The sequence below is a fragment of the Schistocerca cancellata genome, chromosome 10, assembly GCF_023864275.1.
Source record: "Schistocerca cancellata isolate TAMUIC-IGC-003103 chromosome 10, iqSchCanc2.1, whole genome shotgun sequence".
Lineage (NCBI taxonomy): Eukaryota > Metazoa > Arthropoda > Insecta > Orthoptera > Acrididae > Schistocerca > Schistocerca cancellata.
The window spans coordinates 201,738,001-201,755,640 of NC_064635.1; the positions used below are offsets into that span (position 1 = coordinate 201,738,001).

The 17,640-nt window shown below is 42.6% G+C and overlaps 1 protein-coding gene across 2 annotated transcripts in view; it reads right to left on the bottom strand.

The window, feature by feature from the left end:
* LOC126106913 (apoptosis-stimulating of p53 protein 1) overlaps positions 1-17,640 on the bottom strand; it is a 315,526-nt gene that overhangs the window by 85,286 nt on the left and 212,600 nt on the right. For both annotated transcript variants that reach the window (XM_049913332.1, XM_049913331.1), the window contains exon 6: positions 1,093-1,303. In XM_049913332.1, coding sequence (XP_049769289.1) covers positions 1,093-1,303 — 211 coding nt within the window. The remainder of the gene's footprint in view (positions 1-1,092; positions 1,304-17,640) is intronic.

Consider the following 17,640-nt stretch of genomic DNA (forward strand, 5'->3'; position numbering starts at 1 on the left):
ATTATTCACAATTTGTATAAAAATAGTGTTGGATTAAGATACCTCTGCTAGTTGTAGGGTGAGGGGAAGGGATTGAGCGACATGTAAAAATGTTCGAAAACAATCCATTGATGTTTTTTCTTGTACTTAGTTGACTTTAAAAACTTCAAAAGTATGAAGCACCACCTGTCTCATATTTGTTGTTCAGTGTGTCAACCAGTTTGTGACAATATTTGCTACAATAAGTCAACAATATTGTCACCATATTTTGGAGCCAAAGATCATGCTACATGGTTGAATACCATGAAAATATTTACTTTCCTCTGTCGAGCTGCATGGTGTGAAACTGGAGAATCAGTTGCTGGCAACAGTCCTTTTTATCAATGTGGTAACCAGTTACTTCTGTCAGTATTCCTCAAATGAAACCAAAGTCTGACAGATTCTACAAAAAGGTGAATGAAGCTAAAGTATTGCGAAAATGAAACATATTATGAAAGATACCATCAACTTCAGGCTACGTGTTAACATGTTGCCACAACGTGAGCGGGTGAATCTGAAGAACAGCACAATAGTCGCTTACAAGAAACAACATCTGATTTAACTGTGATAGTGTGTAGTTGTAAAAGTGAGGCATTAAAGCAATATCATTGCAGATAATTTACAGAGATAAAAACATACGGGTTGAGCTGGTATGCAGACCACAGAATGAGCACGGGCTCCCCCAGGGGTTATCTGCAGTGAGGGAAATTGAACACAAGCTCACAGACTGACTCTCCGGACCTAAGAGGGAATGCCTACACACTGCTAGGGAATGCAGATGCAGATGGAATGCCTGGAACCGACAGAGGGGGAGGAGGGTGTAGGTATAAATATTTGACCCATTCCACTCTATGAGCAGTCACAGGCAGCACCTGGTGAAGAGGACTAGTCACATTGCCAAATTATCACGCAAGAACAACGGTAACAACCAGCAGATACCCAACACGTCAAAATGTCATCAGATTATCGGGAGTATCTGTAAAATTACAACAAATCATAATATTCATACAGCTCCAAGATGAGGGGCAAAGAGCTTCTTAGCCAATTTGAACTAGGAGAGAGAACTGTGCTAACCTGGTGAGCATTGTGGGAGCCCTGGGTGAGGGGCTTCTCATGCTGGTCAGCGGACGTGGGCTGATGCTGTTGCTGCTGCTGTTGTTGTTGTTGCTGTTGCTGCGGCTGTGGTGCCGGGACATGGAGGTACGGCTCAACGGCAGCAACATTGCCTCCGGGCCTCAGCAGGAATGCCGGCTTTTGGTCCTGGGCGTGACCCACCACGGCAGGCCTGTGCACATGACATACAGCTCCAGACCAGGAAACCGAGTGGCAAACACACAAACACACACAAACACACACAAACACACACAAACACACACACAAACACACACACAAACACACACACAAACACACACACACACACACACACACACACACACAAACACACACACACAAACACACACAAACACACACACACACACACACACAAACACACACACACACACAAACACACACACACACACACACACACACACAAACACACACACACACACAAACACACACACACACACACAAACACACACACACACACAAACACACACACACACACAAACACACACACACAAACACACAAACACACACACACAAACACACACACAAACACACACACACACACACACACACACACACACAAACTAAGAGAAGTTATATGTTACCAGTACCAGGGGTCCCTCCCAACAGCAAACGTGTGCAACAACTACAATTCCAAAGTGGCACTTACACCATTTCCAGAAAACACTGGTCCATAAATATATTTTTACTTCAAAACCAAAAACTCTAAATCTAAAAATATAATGGAAGAATAGCTGAAACTGATCCACTTTGTTAAGTCTTTCTCCCCATTGATTTTCTCATTTGTAAAAAAATTTTCAGTTAATCACTTCATTAGCTACTAATTTGTACAAAGTATATTGTTATAAATTAAAATGTATAAGTATTATAATCATCCAAACCTTGTGCTATATTCACAGTCTTAGTGTACATTACAAGAAATTTGAGCCTTTTACAGCTGAATAGCACAGAATGAATAGAATTCACGGTAAAAATACTGGTTCGTGCCTTTCTCTTTATGGTTAATATTTCTGCTTTTGTTTAGAAGGGACATTGCAAGGACATACTGGAATCAGTGAATAAATTTAGGAATTCTGTTGGAAAATTTATGTTTCTGCCACAGTTCATGACTGTATCAAAGGACAAGTATTTTTTTTCTTCCCCCACATTATATTGTATTTTCACTGATTTTCCAGACTAAGTCATTCTTTGCCGTAAAAATTATTCCTTCATACAACTATTCTATCATTACATAGTTTCCCTCTTTAAGCAAATACTATGTTATAAATTTTTAGAGAGAGATATGAGAGATTCGTGAATGTTCATTACAGAGAGAGAGTCATCTTCAAATGTGGTACATATTTCTAGCAAGGAATACGAAATGAAATTGAAACTTGTAATACAATGGAATGAGAAAAACCAAACCAGCATTTGAATAATTTCAATGGTGTCTCATATTCAACAGAACATTTAAATGTAAGTACAAATGCTATTATTAGTTGGTACTAACACTTCACTTCACCTCAACACTATAATATCAGAGCTGCTAGGTCTCCGAGGTCGTCAACAGTCGGAAAAAGACCAGACGACACGAAACACTCCGAATAAAGCCGACCTTTAGCTATCAGTATTTGTGGGCTGGCATTCAGCTTATCATGCCCTTACTGTAGTTAGTCTGTTGGGGTTTGTAACATAGTATTTTACACTGTGTGATCAAAATTACCCAGACACCCCAAAAACAAACTTTTTTCATATTGGGTGCACTGTGCTGCCACCTACTGCCAAGTATTCCATATCAGCGACCACGTAGTCATTAGACATCGTGAGAGCTGAATGGGGTGCTCTGCATAACTCACGGACTTCGAACATGGTCAGGTGATTGGGTGTCACTTGTGTCATATGTTGTACGCAAGATTTCCACATTCCAAAACATCCCTACGTCCACTGTTTCCAATGTGATAGTGAAATGGAAATGTCAAGGGATACGAACAGCACAAAAGTGCACAGGCCAACCTCTGTTGACTGACAGAGACCGCCGGCAATTGAAGAGGGTTATAATGTGTTATAGGCAGACATCTACCAGACCATCATACAGGAATTCCAAACTGCATCAGGATCCACTGCAAGTATTATGACAGTTAGGCGGGAGGTGAGAAAACTTTGATTTCCTGGTCAATCAGCTGCTCATAAGCCACACATCACACCAGTAAATACCAAATGACGCCTCACTTGGTGTAACGAGCGTAAACATTGGACAACTAAACAGTGGAAAAACGTTGTGTGAAGTGGCCAATCATGGTACACAATGTGGTGATCCAATGGCAGTGTGTGGTGAACGTCATCTGCCAGTGTGTGTATTGCTAACAGTAAAATTCAGAGGCGGTAGTGTCATGGTGTGGTCGTGATTTTGTTTTGCATGACACTATCACAGCACAGGCCTACATCAATGTTTTAAGCACCTTCTTGCTTCCCACTGTTTAAGAGCAATTCAGGGATGGCGATTGCATCTTTCAACACGATCGAGCACCTGTTCATAATGCACGCCCTGTGGCGGAGTAGTTACACGACAGTGACATCCCTGTAATGGACTAGCCTGCACAGTCCTGACCTGAATCCTATAGAACACCTTTGTGATGTTTTGGAATGCCAATTTCATGCCAGGCCTCACTGACTGACATCAATACCTCTCCTCAGTGCAGCACTCCATGAAGAATGGGCTGCCATTCCCTAAGAAACATTCCAGCACCTGGTTGAACATATTCCTGCAAGAGTGGAAGCTGTCATCAAGGCTAAGGGAGGGCAACACCACATTGAATTCCAGCATTACCGATGAAGGGTGTGACAAACTCTTAAGTCATTTTCAGCCAGGTGTCCGAATACTTTTGATCACAGTGTGTATTGGTGAACAGTTGATAACATGGGTATGTAAGTGACCCAAGATGCACCTCACCACATCAGCACTAGTTCTTGTCTAAGTAGTTTGTCAACCATTGGTATATACTATTACATAGCCAACTGTAGCATTCAGTTCCAACAATCAAGAATACAGCTAAGTATCTCCGTGTCTTCCGTTCACTACTTACTTTTTAAAGCAGAGATTGCCAATCTGTGGGTAATCACCCCCTAAGGGGTAAAATGAAATTTTCTGAGGGTTAAAAGCCAAACGATCCAATTCTGTTTCAGTAACAAAACAATTATTTCCAAAAGATAATTACTATTATCATAACTTCTTTTACTAATATTGATCATACAAGTTATCAATAATTACTTTTCTTAACTAGTAGCATTAATGTGGTGGAGGTTACAGCTTCTTCACATAGCCCACACACTACACACATGTTGTGCTTTGTGCCATACATTGCTGAAGACAGAAGTGAGACTGAACGTAACAAAGCCTAAATATCTGAAGAAAATGTATTCTCCAAGTTGTGGGAAGTACCTGCAGCACCCCAGCAATGGCTTCATTATTCACTCCGAAACAGACAGCATGACACAGCAGTAACTACACAAGGCTACTATAGTGCTGTACATATTATTATTATTATTATTATTATTATTATTATTATTGGCTGTGGTCAGACACAAAGCGATAACAGCGTGAAGTCTTCCAATTTCTGCCAGTTGAGAAGTAAAGTGTGGAGCAATCAAATGATTTACGAACAGTAAGTATACTGCACTCATTTTAACTTGGTTGATTTTAAACGAGATTGCAGTGTGCAGGTCAAGCAACTGGCACAATGGAGAGGAGTAATGCAAGGGAAGTTTGTTTTGTACCAAGTGTCTACCCTCACTGTGGATAATTGACTCTCTTATCTGAGTAGGAGTTGTGGGTAGCACTTGTGATACAACATGAATTCCTTTGTCATTCATTAAAAAACACACACACACACACACACACACACACACACACACACACACACACACACACACACATATTTAAAAAATAAGTGTTCCACAAAAGTCTATCGTTTCACAGTTTAGTTAAGTGATTAATCGCATAAGTAAGGTTGGAAACCACTTACGTAAAGTATTCAAAAGTGCATATACTTATGCACAGAAAGTAGTTTGGTTCGTAATTTAGTTTTCTACTGTTTCACGATTTCCCTTTCTTCCTTTTCAGACAGATCACCTCACGATGACTGAAGTGGCAATGATACCATTCCAGTAATCTGTGGCTGAATTACCAACACTGCTACAGCACAGTTCCATACTGAATTCCTTCAAATGTTTTCCGTTACATTGAAGCACTGGGTTCACCTCGCATGATTAAAATCGCACCGTCACTTCGCTGCCCACTTTCGCTATTATCCGCAAATATTCTTCTATGTATCATAAACAAAAATCAGCACAAGGAAACAAAGCACACGATCGTGACAGTTGCGTAATTCTCCTCCGCAGAGTGTTTGAGGGCCATGAACGAAACAGAAGACGCGACCAAGCTCGCTTTTCTGGCTGGTTGTTGCTACGGTAGCTCTTTTGTGAACAACCAGCTCAGCTTCTGTCTCTATGCTGTTCATTTACAGAACACAACATACGACTAGCTTAGAGAGAGAAGTGATGATACTTTCTGCAGGACCATACCATCATTTTGCAGGACAATGCTCAAGCACGTACAGTGCAAGCTGTTACTGATTTGTTGAACTGATGGGGCTGCTAAGTGCTATACCACCTACTGCACTCCCCTGACTTAAGCCCTCGTGAGTTCAACTCTATTTCTAAACTGAAGGAAACACTCACGGCATTTGCTTCAGAACTGCCACAAATTCGTCGAGCAATAGACCGTGCCGCAAAAACTGTCAATACAACTGGCACTGCTAAGAGTATACTAAAACTTCCACATCGCTGGCAACAGGTTATACACAATGCTGGTGACTACTTTGAAGGTCAGTAAGCCTTTGAAACACGTATCTATATTGTACGAGCTGTAAATAAATAGTTGCCACTATTAAAGTTCCAACCCTCGTATTTTCGTACAAATAGTAATGACATATTGAGAGACCCATGCACACTGTTGAAATTACAACTCGAATGTTGCATGCTACTATGAAGTTGCAAACTTCTAAAAAGATTGTGACTGGAAAAGAAATGTTTTGAAGGACTGTACACCTTGAATGGAGACTGTCCCCTGAAAGCTGACAGGTCGTCTTCAAATGTAATGTAAGGCCCTACGATGTAAGATGAAATACATGCATCAATGAACCTTTCAAACACACCCACACAGGTTGAGCTTTTGTTCCAGAAACTGCTTTCCTTTCTTCTCTTGTTTATTTGTCGCAGAACCGGAGGTGCATCAGAATACCATGCGATCTTCAAAAGCTCACTGTGGCTTGAAATAAGGGTAACCCATGCTCATCTAATCGAAATTGGCTCGAAGGTTTCCCCACATGCCTTGTGTAAACCAGCTGTTATTAGTAGCACATAGAATGCTTATAGTTCTGTAGAGTCAAGTTCAATCCAGCGTTCAAGATATGTGTGTAGAATTTCTGTCTTCAGCATGGTTGTTATTATTATGCATTACTATTACACTCTGCTTGTGATTGGTGATAAAATGGCCTAGACAATCTGCCCTTGCTGTATTTGTGGCCTAAGGTGACATGGAATTATTCAGTTTCACGTATTGTACTCCTGGAAGCCTTTTTGCACACATGAGGTGGTACTATGTCATCAGTTACCTGTCCACCTATATCATAATCACCACCACCACATTCATTTACATCTGCCTCATCTCCGACCCGTGTATCATCCTGCCACGTCTGCATCAGCATTACTCTCATTCCTCTTTCCAAAAACTGATTCCCTGCTAAAACCTGCACGAGCCAGTAGCCCCTTTCAAAGCCTTTATCATGATCTATGATGATTCAAATATAGTATCATACCTTAGTTCAACAAACCGCAATTCCCAACTGTGAATCTGCTCCAACCATGCACGTGTATGTATTTTCTAATAGATGGTTACAACAATGGACATAAAAATTTTGGTTGAGAAGTTTCAGTGTTGCCTAGTTCTCATTTTCGTGAGAAAACTGAAAACCACATTGCATGCCTGGGGTATTTTTCTGACCCCACTGAAAAGAAGATCAAATTATTGTACTACGAACTGCGATAGAACCATAAATATTTTGCTCAGTAATAATAAAATTCTAACATTTCTTCTTCCTCTGCAAATATAGCCTTCACTGATATTTTGTGTGTGTGTGTGTGTGTGTGTGTGTGTGTGTGTGTGTGTGTGTGTGTGTGTGTGTGTGTACAAAACCAAACAAAGAATGGAAAGAAATTTACTTATTAAGAAATGTAACATTTATAACACGGAATGTAGAAAGACACACAGTAGCAATCACTACAAAAATGTTCTTAGTGAACACAAGGAATTTATGGTTTAGTGGATTCCACACTGCATTCATATTTCTTCGAAGATGAAATTTCAATCAGTAACTCAGGTTTGCCTAATAGGTATGAATAGAAGTCAGTGCAACCGTATTTACCGAAGTTTAAACAGGTCAGTAAAATACACTTAACACTCCTCACTGTAAATCTATTCCTCTCATCTGCCCACTGTGACGATAGTAAGCTGAAAACTCTTTCAACATTTGCGTTGTGGGCAGGGAGTGAAAAGACGTACTGCACTGTATTAAGCGATTCTCTGCACTGTTCATTACAGTGGCAAGATCTGAAAAACCTACACCATTTTTCATGTGCCATCAACTGATTCCATTGTTCACTGTCTGTTTCCACTTTTGTTTTACAAATGACTGTATATGAACTATTTCATCAAATAAGAGGCTGTCATTTACTAGAATGCCCTTTTCATTTAGCCACATTAAAGTATTTTCCACTACTGACCATTACGGTGGTTCTGTGAGCATCATCCATGAGAATACAGAAAACTCAGCTATTCCCTGTAACCATGAGGATAAATAGTCTACTGAAGCATCATAAAACGTTGATACTGCTATGTCAAATTTCTTAACACACTGGTCATCATAATTATCCAGCAGTTTTTTTACACTTAGTGGTACAAAATGTTGATGTTTCCTTGAATTTAGACTTGTCAAAGCTTTATTTAAGACTGCTAAATACTTCACATATGGAATTATTCTGTTTCTCAATGCTCAGAATAGATTGTTGGAAAACACTCATTTGTGAATGTACAAAAAGTAAATAACATTCATTTATAAGATCACTGAAAAAACTCTTTAAGATTGCAGGGCACTTTGAGTTAGACTGTGACAAAAAGTAAGATTTGAAAGGTTCATACATTTTCAAGATCCTTTCTATGGCTCGCAACAATGAAAGCCACCTTGTTTTGGAAAAGGAAAGGAAATTTTTGTAAGTGACACCAACAAATTCACAGAATTCAGTGAGTTCTGCAACACGAATAGAAAAATTATGAAAATGGTTGTACAACTTCCTGACAATGCAGTCAATGTCAACAGGTTAAACATCACAAGCGCTATGAAGTGTGTTATGAACAACATGTGCCGGACAACCTATGCCAAGAATGTTAAGAGTTTTTTTAATTTTTGTCTCAGTTGTGTGAAAATATTATTAACCTCTTTCTTCATTAACCCCCCAAAATTACAGTTAGTATTGTCTACACCAAATGCAACACACTTTGAGATGATACTGAATGGCTGTATAACATGAGAAAGATAATAGGAAGTTGTTTCGGACTTTTCGTTCTGCGATTCATCAAGATCAAGCAATTTCGTCTGCATTCCACCCTCACTTACAGAAAAATACTGAACTATCACAGGAAAAATTTTCTGGTGCCCGTGGATGCTAGCATATTGAAAAGTATTTTGCACTGTTTACGACAGCTATTACCGGTTTCTGGGAATGCGGAGCTATAACATTGTTTATAATTGCTTCACACTTTGTTCTTCCACACGAAACATTTTCTGCAATCTTAGAATCAGTTTTTTTGTTTTGTTTTTTTGTTTGTTGAACACTGCAGTCATTAGAACGATTGCTTTGGTGGTGTTTAACAACATGGAATGGCAGGGTTCCTTCTGCTGCAGCTACGTTTTTCTGTTCCTGTGTATTTGAAATTACAAAATATCTCGTCATTTTTTGCAAGGAACCTGCCATTTTGCTGAATAGTCATTGTCTGTAGCAGTGAAGCAAGGAAATTTCCTCTGAAGCTCTTCCGAAAACTGATTTTCGTTTCGGCATCACCACGACGTGCTAGCGCTTCACGAAACTGATACTGATACTGAGTGCTATCAACAATGGCAAGCAAAAGCAAAGAAAATAAGTGTACGCAACAATTATAGTGCTTAAGCTGTCAATTATCAGGGGGTACCAACGTACGGAATGTCAATTTCAACTGATAGTTTATAAAATCACCACTGACAAAATATTTTAACCACTTTGTAAATGTATGAAAATAATACTTGAAAATCGGGACAAATTGCTTGTTTTTTAAAAAAAAGTCGGGACAAATTTTTGAGCCTCAAAAAACGGGACAATCCCGATTAATCGGGACGTATGGTCACCCTAGTTATAGCCTGTCCCCAATGTTATTCAATCTGTATACTGAGCAAGCAGTGAAGGAAACAAAAGAAAAATTCGGAGTAGGTATTAAAATCCATGGAGAAGAAATAAAAACGTTGAGGTTCGCCGATGACATTTTAATTCTGTCAGAGACAGCAAAGGACTTGGAAGAGCAGTTGAACGGAATGGACAGTGTCTTGAAAGGAGGACATAAGGTGAACGTCAAAACAAAAGCAAAACGATGATAACGGAATGTAGTGGAATTAAGTCGGTTGATGCTGAGGGAATTAGATTGGGAAATGAGACACTTACAGTAGTAAAGGAGTTTTTTTATTTGGGGAGCAAAATAACTGATGATGGCCGAAGTAGAGAGGATATAAAACGTAGACTGGCAATGGCAAGGAAAGCGTTTCTGAAGAAGAGAAATTTGTTAACATCGAGTATAGATTAAACTGTCAGGAAGTCGTTTCTGAAAGTATTTGTATGGAGTGTAGCCATGTATGGAAGTGAAACATGGACGATAAATAGTTTGGACAAGAAGAGAATAGAAGCTTCCAAAATGTGGTGCTACAGAAGAATGCTGAAGATTAGATGGGTATATCACATAACTAATGAGGAGGTATTGAATAGAATTGGGGAGGAGTTTGTGGCACAACTTGACTAGAAGAAGGGGACGGTTGGTAGGACATGTTCTTAGGCATCGAGGGATCACCAATTTAGCATTGGAGGGCAGCGTGGAGGGTAAAAATCGTAGAGGGAGACCAAGAATGAATACACTAAGCAGATCCAGAAGGATGTAGGTTGCAGTGAGTACTGGGAGATGAAGCTTGCGCAGGATAGGGTAGCACGGAGAGCTGCATCAAACCAGTCTCAGGACTGAAGACGACAACAACAACAACAACACAATAATAAAACGTCCAGAAGAATCCTATTTCGAGGATGACAAAGCTATGTCCAACCTAAAACTGTTTGTTTGTAATTACAAGAGCCTTGGGGTGTTTTTAGAGACCCCAAACATCAAGTAAGTGTTAAGAAACAAGGTTGAAGCAGTTGTTGCAACATTTAAGTTAGACACACTGATCAAGATTTGGGAAGAACTCGCCTATCGACTGTGTGTGTGCTGTGGGACAAATGGTGTTCACATGGAAAACTTAAGAAAAGCTGTGAGTTGCTCTTTCATTCGGTGTAGCATTTAAAATAAAGTTGAATGTAAGTTGGCACAGTTGATTGGCCTTGAAAAACTGAACACAGATCAATCGAGAAAACAGGAAGAAGTTGTGTGCAACTATGAAAAAAAAGAAGTAAAATATACAAACTGAGTAGTCCATGCGCAAGATAGGCAACGTCAAGGACAGTGCGAGCTCAGGAGCACTGTGGTCCCGTAGTTAGCGTGAGCAGTTGCGGAACGAGAGGTGCTTGGTTCAAGTCTTTCCTCGCGTGAGACGTTTAATTTTTTATATAATCAACTTCGCTCTCCAAAATTCCACGACATGTTCAGATTTGCTTGGACATATGCAGGATTTGACGGTCTACACACGGAAAAATTTGAAAACGTTAAAAACATATGTTTTGACAGAGCACTGGGAAAACTGTGCGACTGTGAATCTGTTGCATTCATTTGTTACAGTTTATGTGACAAACTCTTATGTTTTCATAAGTTTTTTGGGAATGATTATCACATCCACAAGAAAACGTAAATCGGGCAAGGTAGAAGAATCTTTTTACCCGTTCGCCAAGTGTGCAAGTTAGGTGGGTCGACAACATATTCCTGTCATGTGACGCACATGCCGTCACCAGTGTCGTATAGAATATATCAGACGTGTTTTCCTGTGGAGGAATCGGTTCACCTATGACCTTGCGATCAAATGTTTTCGGTTCCCATTGGAGAGGCACGTCCTTTCGTCTACTAATCGCACGGTTTTGCGGGGCGGTCGCAAAACACAGCCACTAAACTTATTACAGTGAACAGAGACGTCAATGAACGAACGGACAGATCACAACTTTGCGAAAATAAACTATTCACTCGAGGGAAGATTTGAACCAAGGACCTCTCATTCCGCAATTGCTCACGCTAACGAGACCACGGCGCGCCTGAGATCATACTATCCTTGATGTTGCCTATGTTGCGCATGGACTACTCAGTTTGTATATTTTGCTTATTTTTTTCATAGTTCCACACAACTTCTTCCTGTTTTCTCGATTGATCTGTGTTCAGTTTTTCAAGGCCTATCCACTGTGCCAACTTACAACTAAATCTGAGGGGGGTGCTATGGGGAGATTTCCTCGTAAGCGTTAAAAAACCAGATACTTTATTCATTCTGAAGTACTCAGTATGACAGCAAACGCTGAGGAATACATAGCACAGTGTTGGTTTCCGTGTTAAACGTACAGTGAACAGAGAGCCGCAAATGTACTCTAGGCGACGGCCCGGCAAATTTTAATAACTGTGGCTACTGATAAGGAAGCCGGCACAAGGTGTAAGGGTTACGGTTTTTTTGTGGAAAAGCGCCGAGTTGACGCGTCACGGTTTCCCCACTGTGTAGGCGGAAGCGTGGCGCCGGCGGAGGGGTGAGGAGGTGGTGGAGGTCCCAGTAATGAGGTGCGGGGGTCAAGGGTCGCCCTGGGCTGGCCGCGGAGGCAGGCACAAGCGAGGCGGTCCAGTCTGCGGCACACAGCACGGGCGTGCACAGCCAGAAGCAAGGCCAGTCACCAGAGCAGTAAGAACGGAGCTGGTCACACACATTTAGGGCGATTGTTGTGATCGATCTGAAGTGCAAAACTATTATCCTGCATCAGTCACAACCTTTTTATTTCATCGACGCGTTTCGGTGGTTAAATCATCAGTGCACTAGTCTTCACTGGCAAGAATCGGCGATTTCTTGCAGCAGCGAGGCTATGTTGAGTCTTGCACGTGGAAGAAGAATAGTTACTCCACTGCAGTCCAGTGCAGAATATCTTATATTCACTTTATGGCGGTACGACAGTTGGTTTGTGACGAAGTTACATTTTTGGTACGACGGTTGAAAATTGCTCAATAAGAGTATTTTAGAATTTGATCCAGGTCACTTCTGTTATCTGATCAGTCTACTTTGCTTCGTGATACTGAGTTAGTAGATCCGCAATTTATAGTCCGAAAAAAATTATAGGGACAACTCTTAGAGAGCCCGTTGTTCTCTCCCATTAGCACACGTAAGTTTGAAATTTGGCGCAAGGGTGCCCATAACCTAAGTCTGTAATGGTACGAGTACGTAGCGCCCTGTGACTTCACCCTCCGGCCTGGCGGCGCTTCGAAGGACAAGGTGTGGACACATCCGAAAATAAGGTCAGAGATCGGAAGTTCATCTGAAGTGTAATGTGGGTTAATGGTGTCACACTGGCATCAAATTTCACCACAACTGTGCCCGAAGCCACACGATGGGAAGGTTGTCACATCCCCTCTTGCCCCCATTTCACCCCTTCTTTCGACGCCTCTGCGATGAGCGTCGTAACTGCGACACACGGCATTGCAATCACTCGGTTTTCTTATGGGTGGGCGAGGAAACATTTCAGACACACCACCACGAGACGAAAAGACCTAAGGGGGTGGTAGAAAAGGGCGTCAATGGAACCACGCAGTCCCTTGACGAAAACGATAACTTGCAATGAGGTAAGCTACAGGGCGACGTTCTTGAAAAATGTGGCCACTTCTGCTGTCACTTGGGCGTTTCAACCCTACTCTAAGGACATCTCGCCCCTTTGGACTGTAATGTCACAGCAATTTTTCTGTGTCAGAGGGTGAAACCACTCGAAATCTGATCGTGATCCGAAGCAGTAAAGTGTTCGTATGCGTTTTCATCTCTCCTTTTTTTCGCGCCCTCTTATGATGTGAGGACGGGAGGATTAGACATTGACACGTTTGTGAATCAAATGTCAAAGTGCCCCTCTGAGGCTACGCAGTTTGCCACCCGGGTACCTTTGAGCGCTTTAAAAATATACCTGTCTGAAAATTTGACACCAGTTCAGCCACGCGGCTGCTCTACCACCTGACGGCTAGGCAACCTGTTCGACACCCGTAAGTAGAGTTTGCCTATCTTCAGGCGCTAGAGCAGCAGCGGGACTGAATTGGTATCAACGTTTCAGTATCTTACGTTTTCAACATGATCAACAAAGGTGTGAGGTCGGCACCGAGGGTGTTGCCCAACTTGCTGGTCTTAGAGGGTTCAAGTGGCTCTGAGCACTATGCGACTTAACTTCTGAGGTCATCAGTCCCCTAGACTTAGAACCACTTAGACCTAACTAACCTGAGGACATCACACACATCCATGCCCGAGGCAGGATTCGAACGTGCGACCGTAGCGGTCGCGCGGTTCCTGACTGTAGCGCCTAGAACCGCTCGGCCACTCCGGCCGGCGGTCTTAGAGGGACATATTTTATTGACAGACGCGTAAGTGTCGAAACCTCCCGTGATCATGCCACGAGAGGGCACGAAAAAAGGATGGATAAAGAAAGCACGAAAACACTTCTTCGGAGCACGGCAAAACTTCGTCTAATGGTTTTGAACGGTCCCTGTACGACACAGCAAAAATTGCTGTCATAGTACACTTCAAAGGGGGGGGGGGGGGGGGCGAGATCACTGGGGTTGTAGCCACGCGTTGTCCTCAGAGGAGGACTGAAATGCACGGGTGATAGCAGTGGCCAAATCTGTGAAGAACGTCGTACTGTAGCTCATCGCATTGCGAAATATCGTTTTCGGTCTCGAAATGTGCGGCAATGAACGCGCCAAGGGACTCAGTGGTTTTACTGAGGCCGTTTATGTCCCCTCTCCCCCCCCCCCCCTGCCTCATCCTCCGAGGCCTTTTCGCGTCGATTACAAGCATTCCCATTACGAAAACCGCTTGATTTCAATGCTGGGGGCCGTGGTCTGACCTCCAATGCAGATGCGTCAAAGGAGAGACTAAAATGAGGGTAAAGGGGACATTGACAGCGTTCGCATCGCGTGACACATCCAGGGTGGCGTCGGGCAGCATTGTGGTGAAATTTGGTATCAGTGTGATATCACTACCTTAAATCCCACATGAACTGGTCGACTTTCTTCGCACGTATCATCGCTTTGCTGTTTGAAGCGTCGCCAAACCCGACGGTGACGTCGTAGGGCTTCAACTTTTGCACCATTACAGAGGAAGGTTGTGGACACCTTTTAGCCAAATTGCAAAATTATGCGTTGAAATGGGTGTCAATAATGGGGTTTCGAAAAAGTGATCCTTTAGTTTTGTTGCGCCGTGTATTTGTTCTTTTCTTCCAGGAAAAGCAAGGGATCGTACAAACATACCGCCGTTTGAGTCTCGTACAGATTCCCGTATGGAGGGCATAGTGATAGACATCCCTCGGGTTGTGAAGCAGCTGAATGGGTTGAAAATAAATAAATCGCCAGGTCCTGATGGGATTCCAATTCGGTTTTACAGAGAGTACTCTACTGTATTGGCTCCTTACTTAACTTGAATTTATCGCGAATCTCTTGCCCAGTCCGGAGCGACTGGAAAAAAGCGCAGGTGACGCCTGTATACAAGAGGGGTAGAAGGACGGATCCTCAAAATTACAGACCAATATCCGCAACATCGGTTTGTTGCAGGATTCTCGAACATATTCTCAGTTCGAATATAATGAATTTCCTTGAGACAGAGAAGGTGCTGTCCATGCATCAGCACGGCTTTAGAAAGCATCGCTCCTGCGAAACGCAACTCGCCCTTTTTTCACATGATATCTTGCGAACCGTGGATGAAGGGTATCAGACGGATACCATATTCCTTGACTTCCGGAAATCGTTTGACTCGGTGCCCCACTGCCGACTCCTAACTAAGGTACGAGCATATGGGATTGGTTCCCAAATATGTGAGTGGCTCGAAGACTTCTTAAGTAATAAAACCCAGTACGTTGTCCTCGATGGTGAGTGTTCATCGGAGGTGAGGGTATCATCTGGAGTGCCCCAGGGAAGTATGGTAGGTCCGCTGTTGTTTTCTATCTATATAAATGATCATTTGGATAGGCTGGATAGCAATGTGCGGCTGTTTGCTGATGATGCTGTGGTACACGGGAATGTGTCGTCGTTGAGTGACTGTAGGAGGATACAAGACGATTTGGACAGGATTTGTGATTGGTGTAAAGAATGGCACCTAACTCTAAATATAGATAAATGTAAATTCATGCAGATGAATAGGAAAAAGAATCCCGTAATGTTTGAATACTCCATTAGTAGTGTAGCGCTTGACAGTCACGCCGATTAAATATTTGGGCGTAACATTGCAGAGCGATATTAAGTGGGACAAGCATGTAATGGCAGTTGTGGGGAAGCCGGATAGTCGTCTTCGGTTCATTGGTAGAATTTTGGGAAGATGAGGTTCATCTGTAAAGGAGACCACTTATAAAACACTAATACGACCTATTCTTGAGTACTGCTAAAACGTTTGGAATCGTTATCAGCTCGGTTTGAGGGAGGACATAGAAGCAATTCAGAGGCGGGCTGCTAGATTTGTTACTGGTAGGTTTGATCATCACGCGAGTGTTACGGAAATGCTTCAGGAACTAGGGTGGGAGTCTCTAGAGGAAAGGAGGCGTTCTTTTCGTGAATCGCTACTGAGGGAATTTAGAGAACCAGCATTTGAGGCTGACTGCAGTACAGTTTTACTGCCGCCAACTTATATTTCGCGGAAAGACCACGCAGATAAGAGATATTAGAGCTCGTACAGAGACATATAGGCAGTCATTTTACCCTCGTTCTGTTTGGGAGTGGAACAGGGAGAGAAGATGCTAGTTGTGGTATGAGGTACCCTCCGCCACGCATCGTATGGTGAATTGCGGAGTATGTATGTAGATGTAGAAGAAGAAAAAGGTGGTGGCGGCGCCGGCAGGGCGGTGGTGGTGGTGGTGGTGGTGGTGGTGGTGGTGGTGGTTCGTGGAGCGCTCAACGTCGTTGTCGTCAGCGCCCTTACAATTCCCCAGTCTTTGCATTTCCAAGCTCACCACATCCCCAAAATGATGATGAGGTGAGGACAACACGAACACCCAGTCCCCGGGTGGAAAAATCCGCGACCTGGCCGGGAATCTAACCCGGGACCTCGTGATCCAGAGGCAGCAACGCTAGCCACTAGACGACGAGCTGCGGACGGAAGACGACGACGACGAGAAAAGGAAAGAGGGATAACATGCTGGTCCGGTGGGGGCAGCTGGCATGGGGAGACGAGAACTGGAAAGCTAGTAGAGAAAGGAAAAACTTGCATAGGTGAATGAGCTGGGGGAAAATGTCTGTTGTTGTGGTCTTCCGTCCTGAGACTGGTTTGATGCAGCTCTCCATGCTACTCTATCCCGTGCAAGCTGCTTCATCTCCCGGTACCTACTGCAGCCTACATCCTTCTGAATCTGCTTAGTGTATTCATCTCTTGGTCTCCCTCTACGATTTTTACCCTCCACCCTGCCTTCCAGTACTAAATTGGTAGTCCCTTGATGCCTCAAAACATGTCCTACCAACCGATCCCTTCTTCTAGACAAGTTGAGCCACAAACTCCTCTTCTCCCCAATTCTATTAAATACCTCCTCATTAGTTATGTGAACTACCCATCTAATCTTCAGCATTCTTCTGTAGCACCACATTTCGAAAGCTTCTATTCTCTTCTTGTCTGAACTATTTACCGTCCATGTTTCACTTCCATACATGGCTACACTCCATACGAATACTTTCAGAAAAGACTTCCTGACACTTAAATCTATACTCGATGTTAACAAATTTCTCTTCTTCAGAAACGCTTTCCTTGCCATTGCCAGTCTACATTTTATATCCTCTCTACTTCGACCATCATCAGTTATTTTGCTCCCCAAATAGCAAAACTCCTTTACTACTTTAAGTGTCTCATTTCCTAATCTAATTCCCTCAGCATCGCCCGACTTAATTCGACTACATTCCATTATCCTCGTTTTGTCTTTCAAGACACTGTCCATTCTGTTTAACTGCCCTTCCAAGTCCTTTGCTGTCTCTGACAGAATTACAATCTC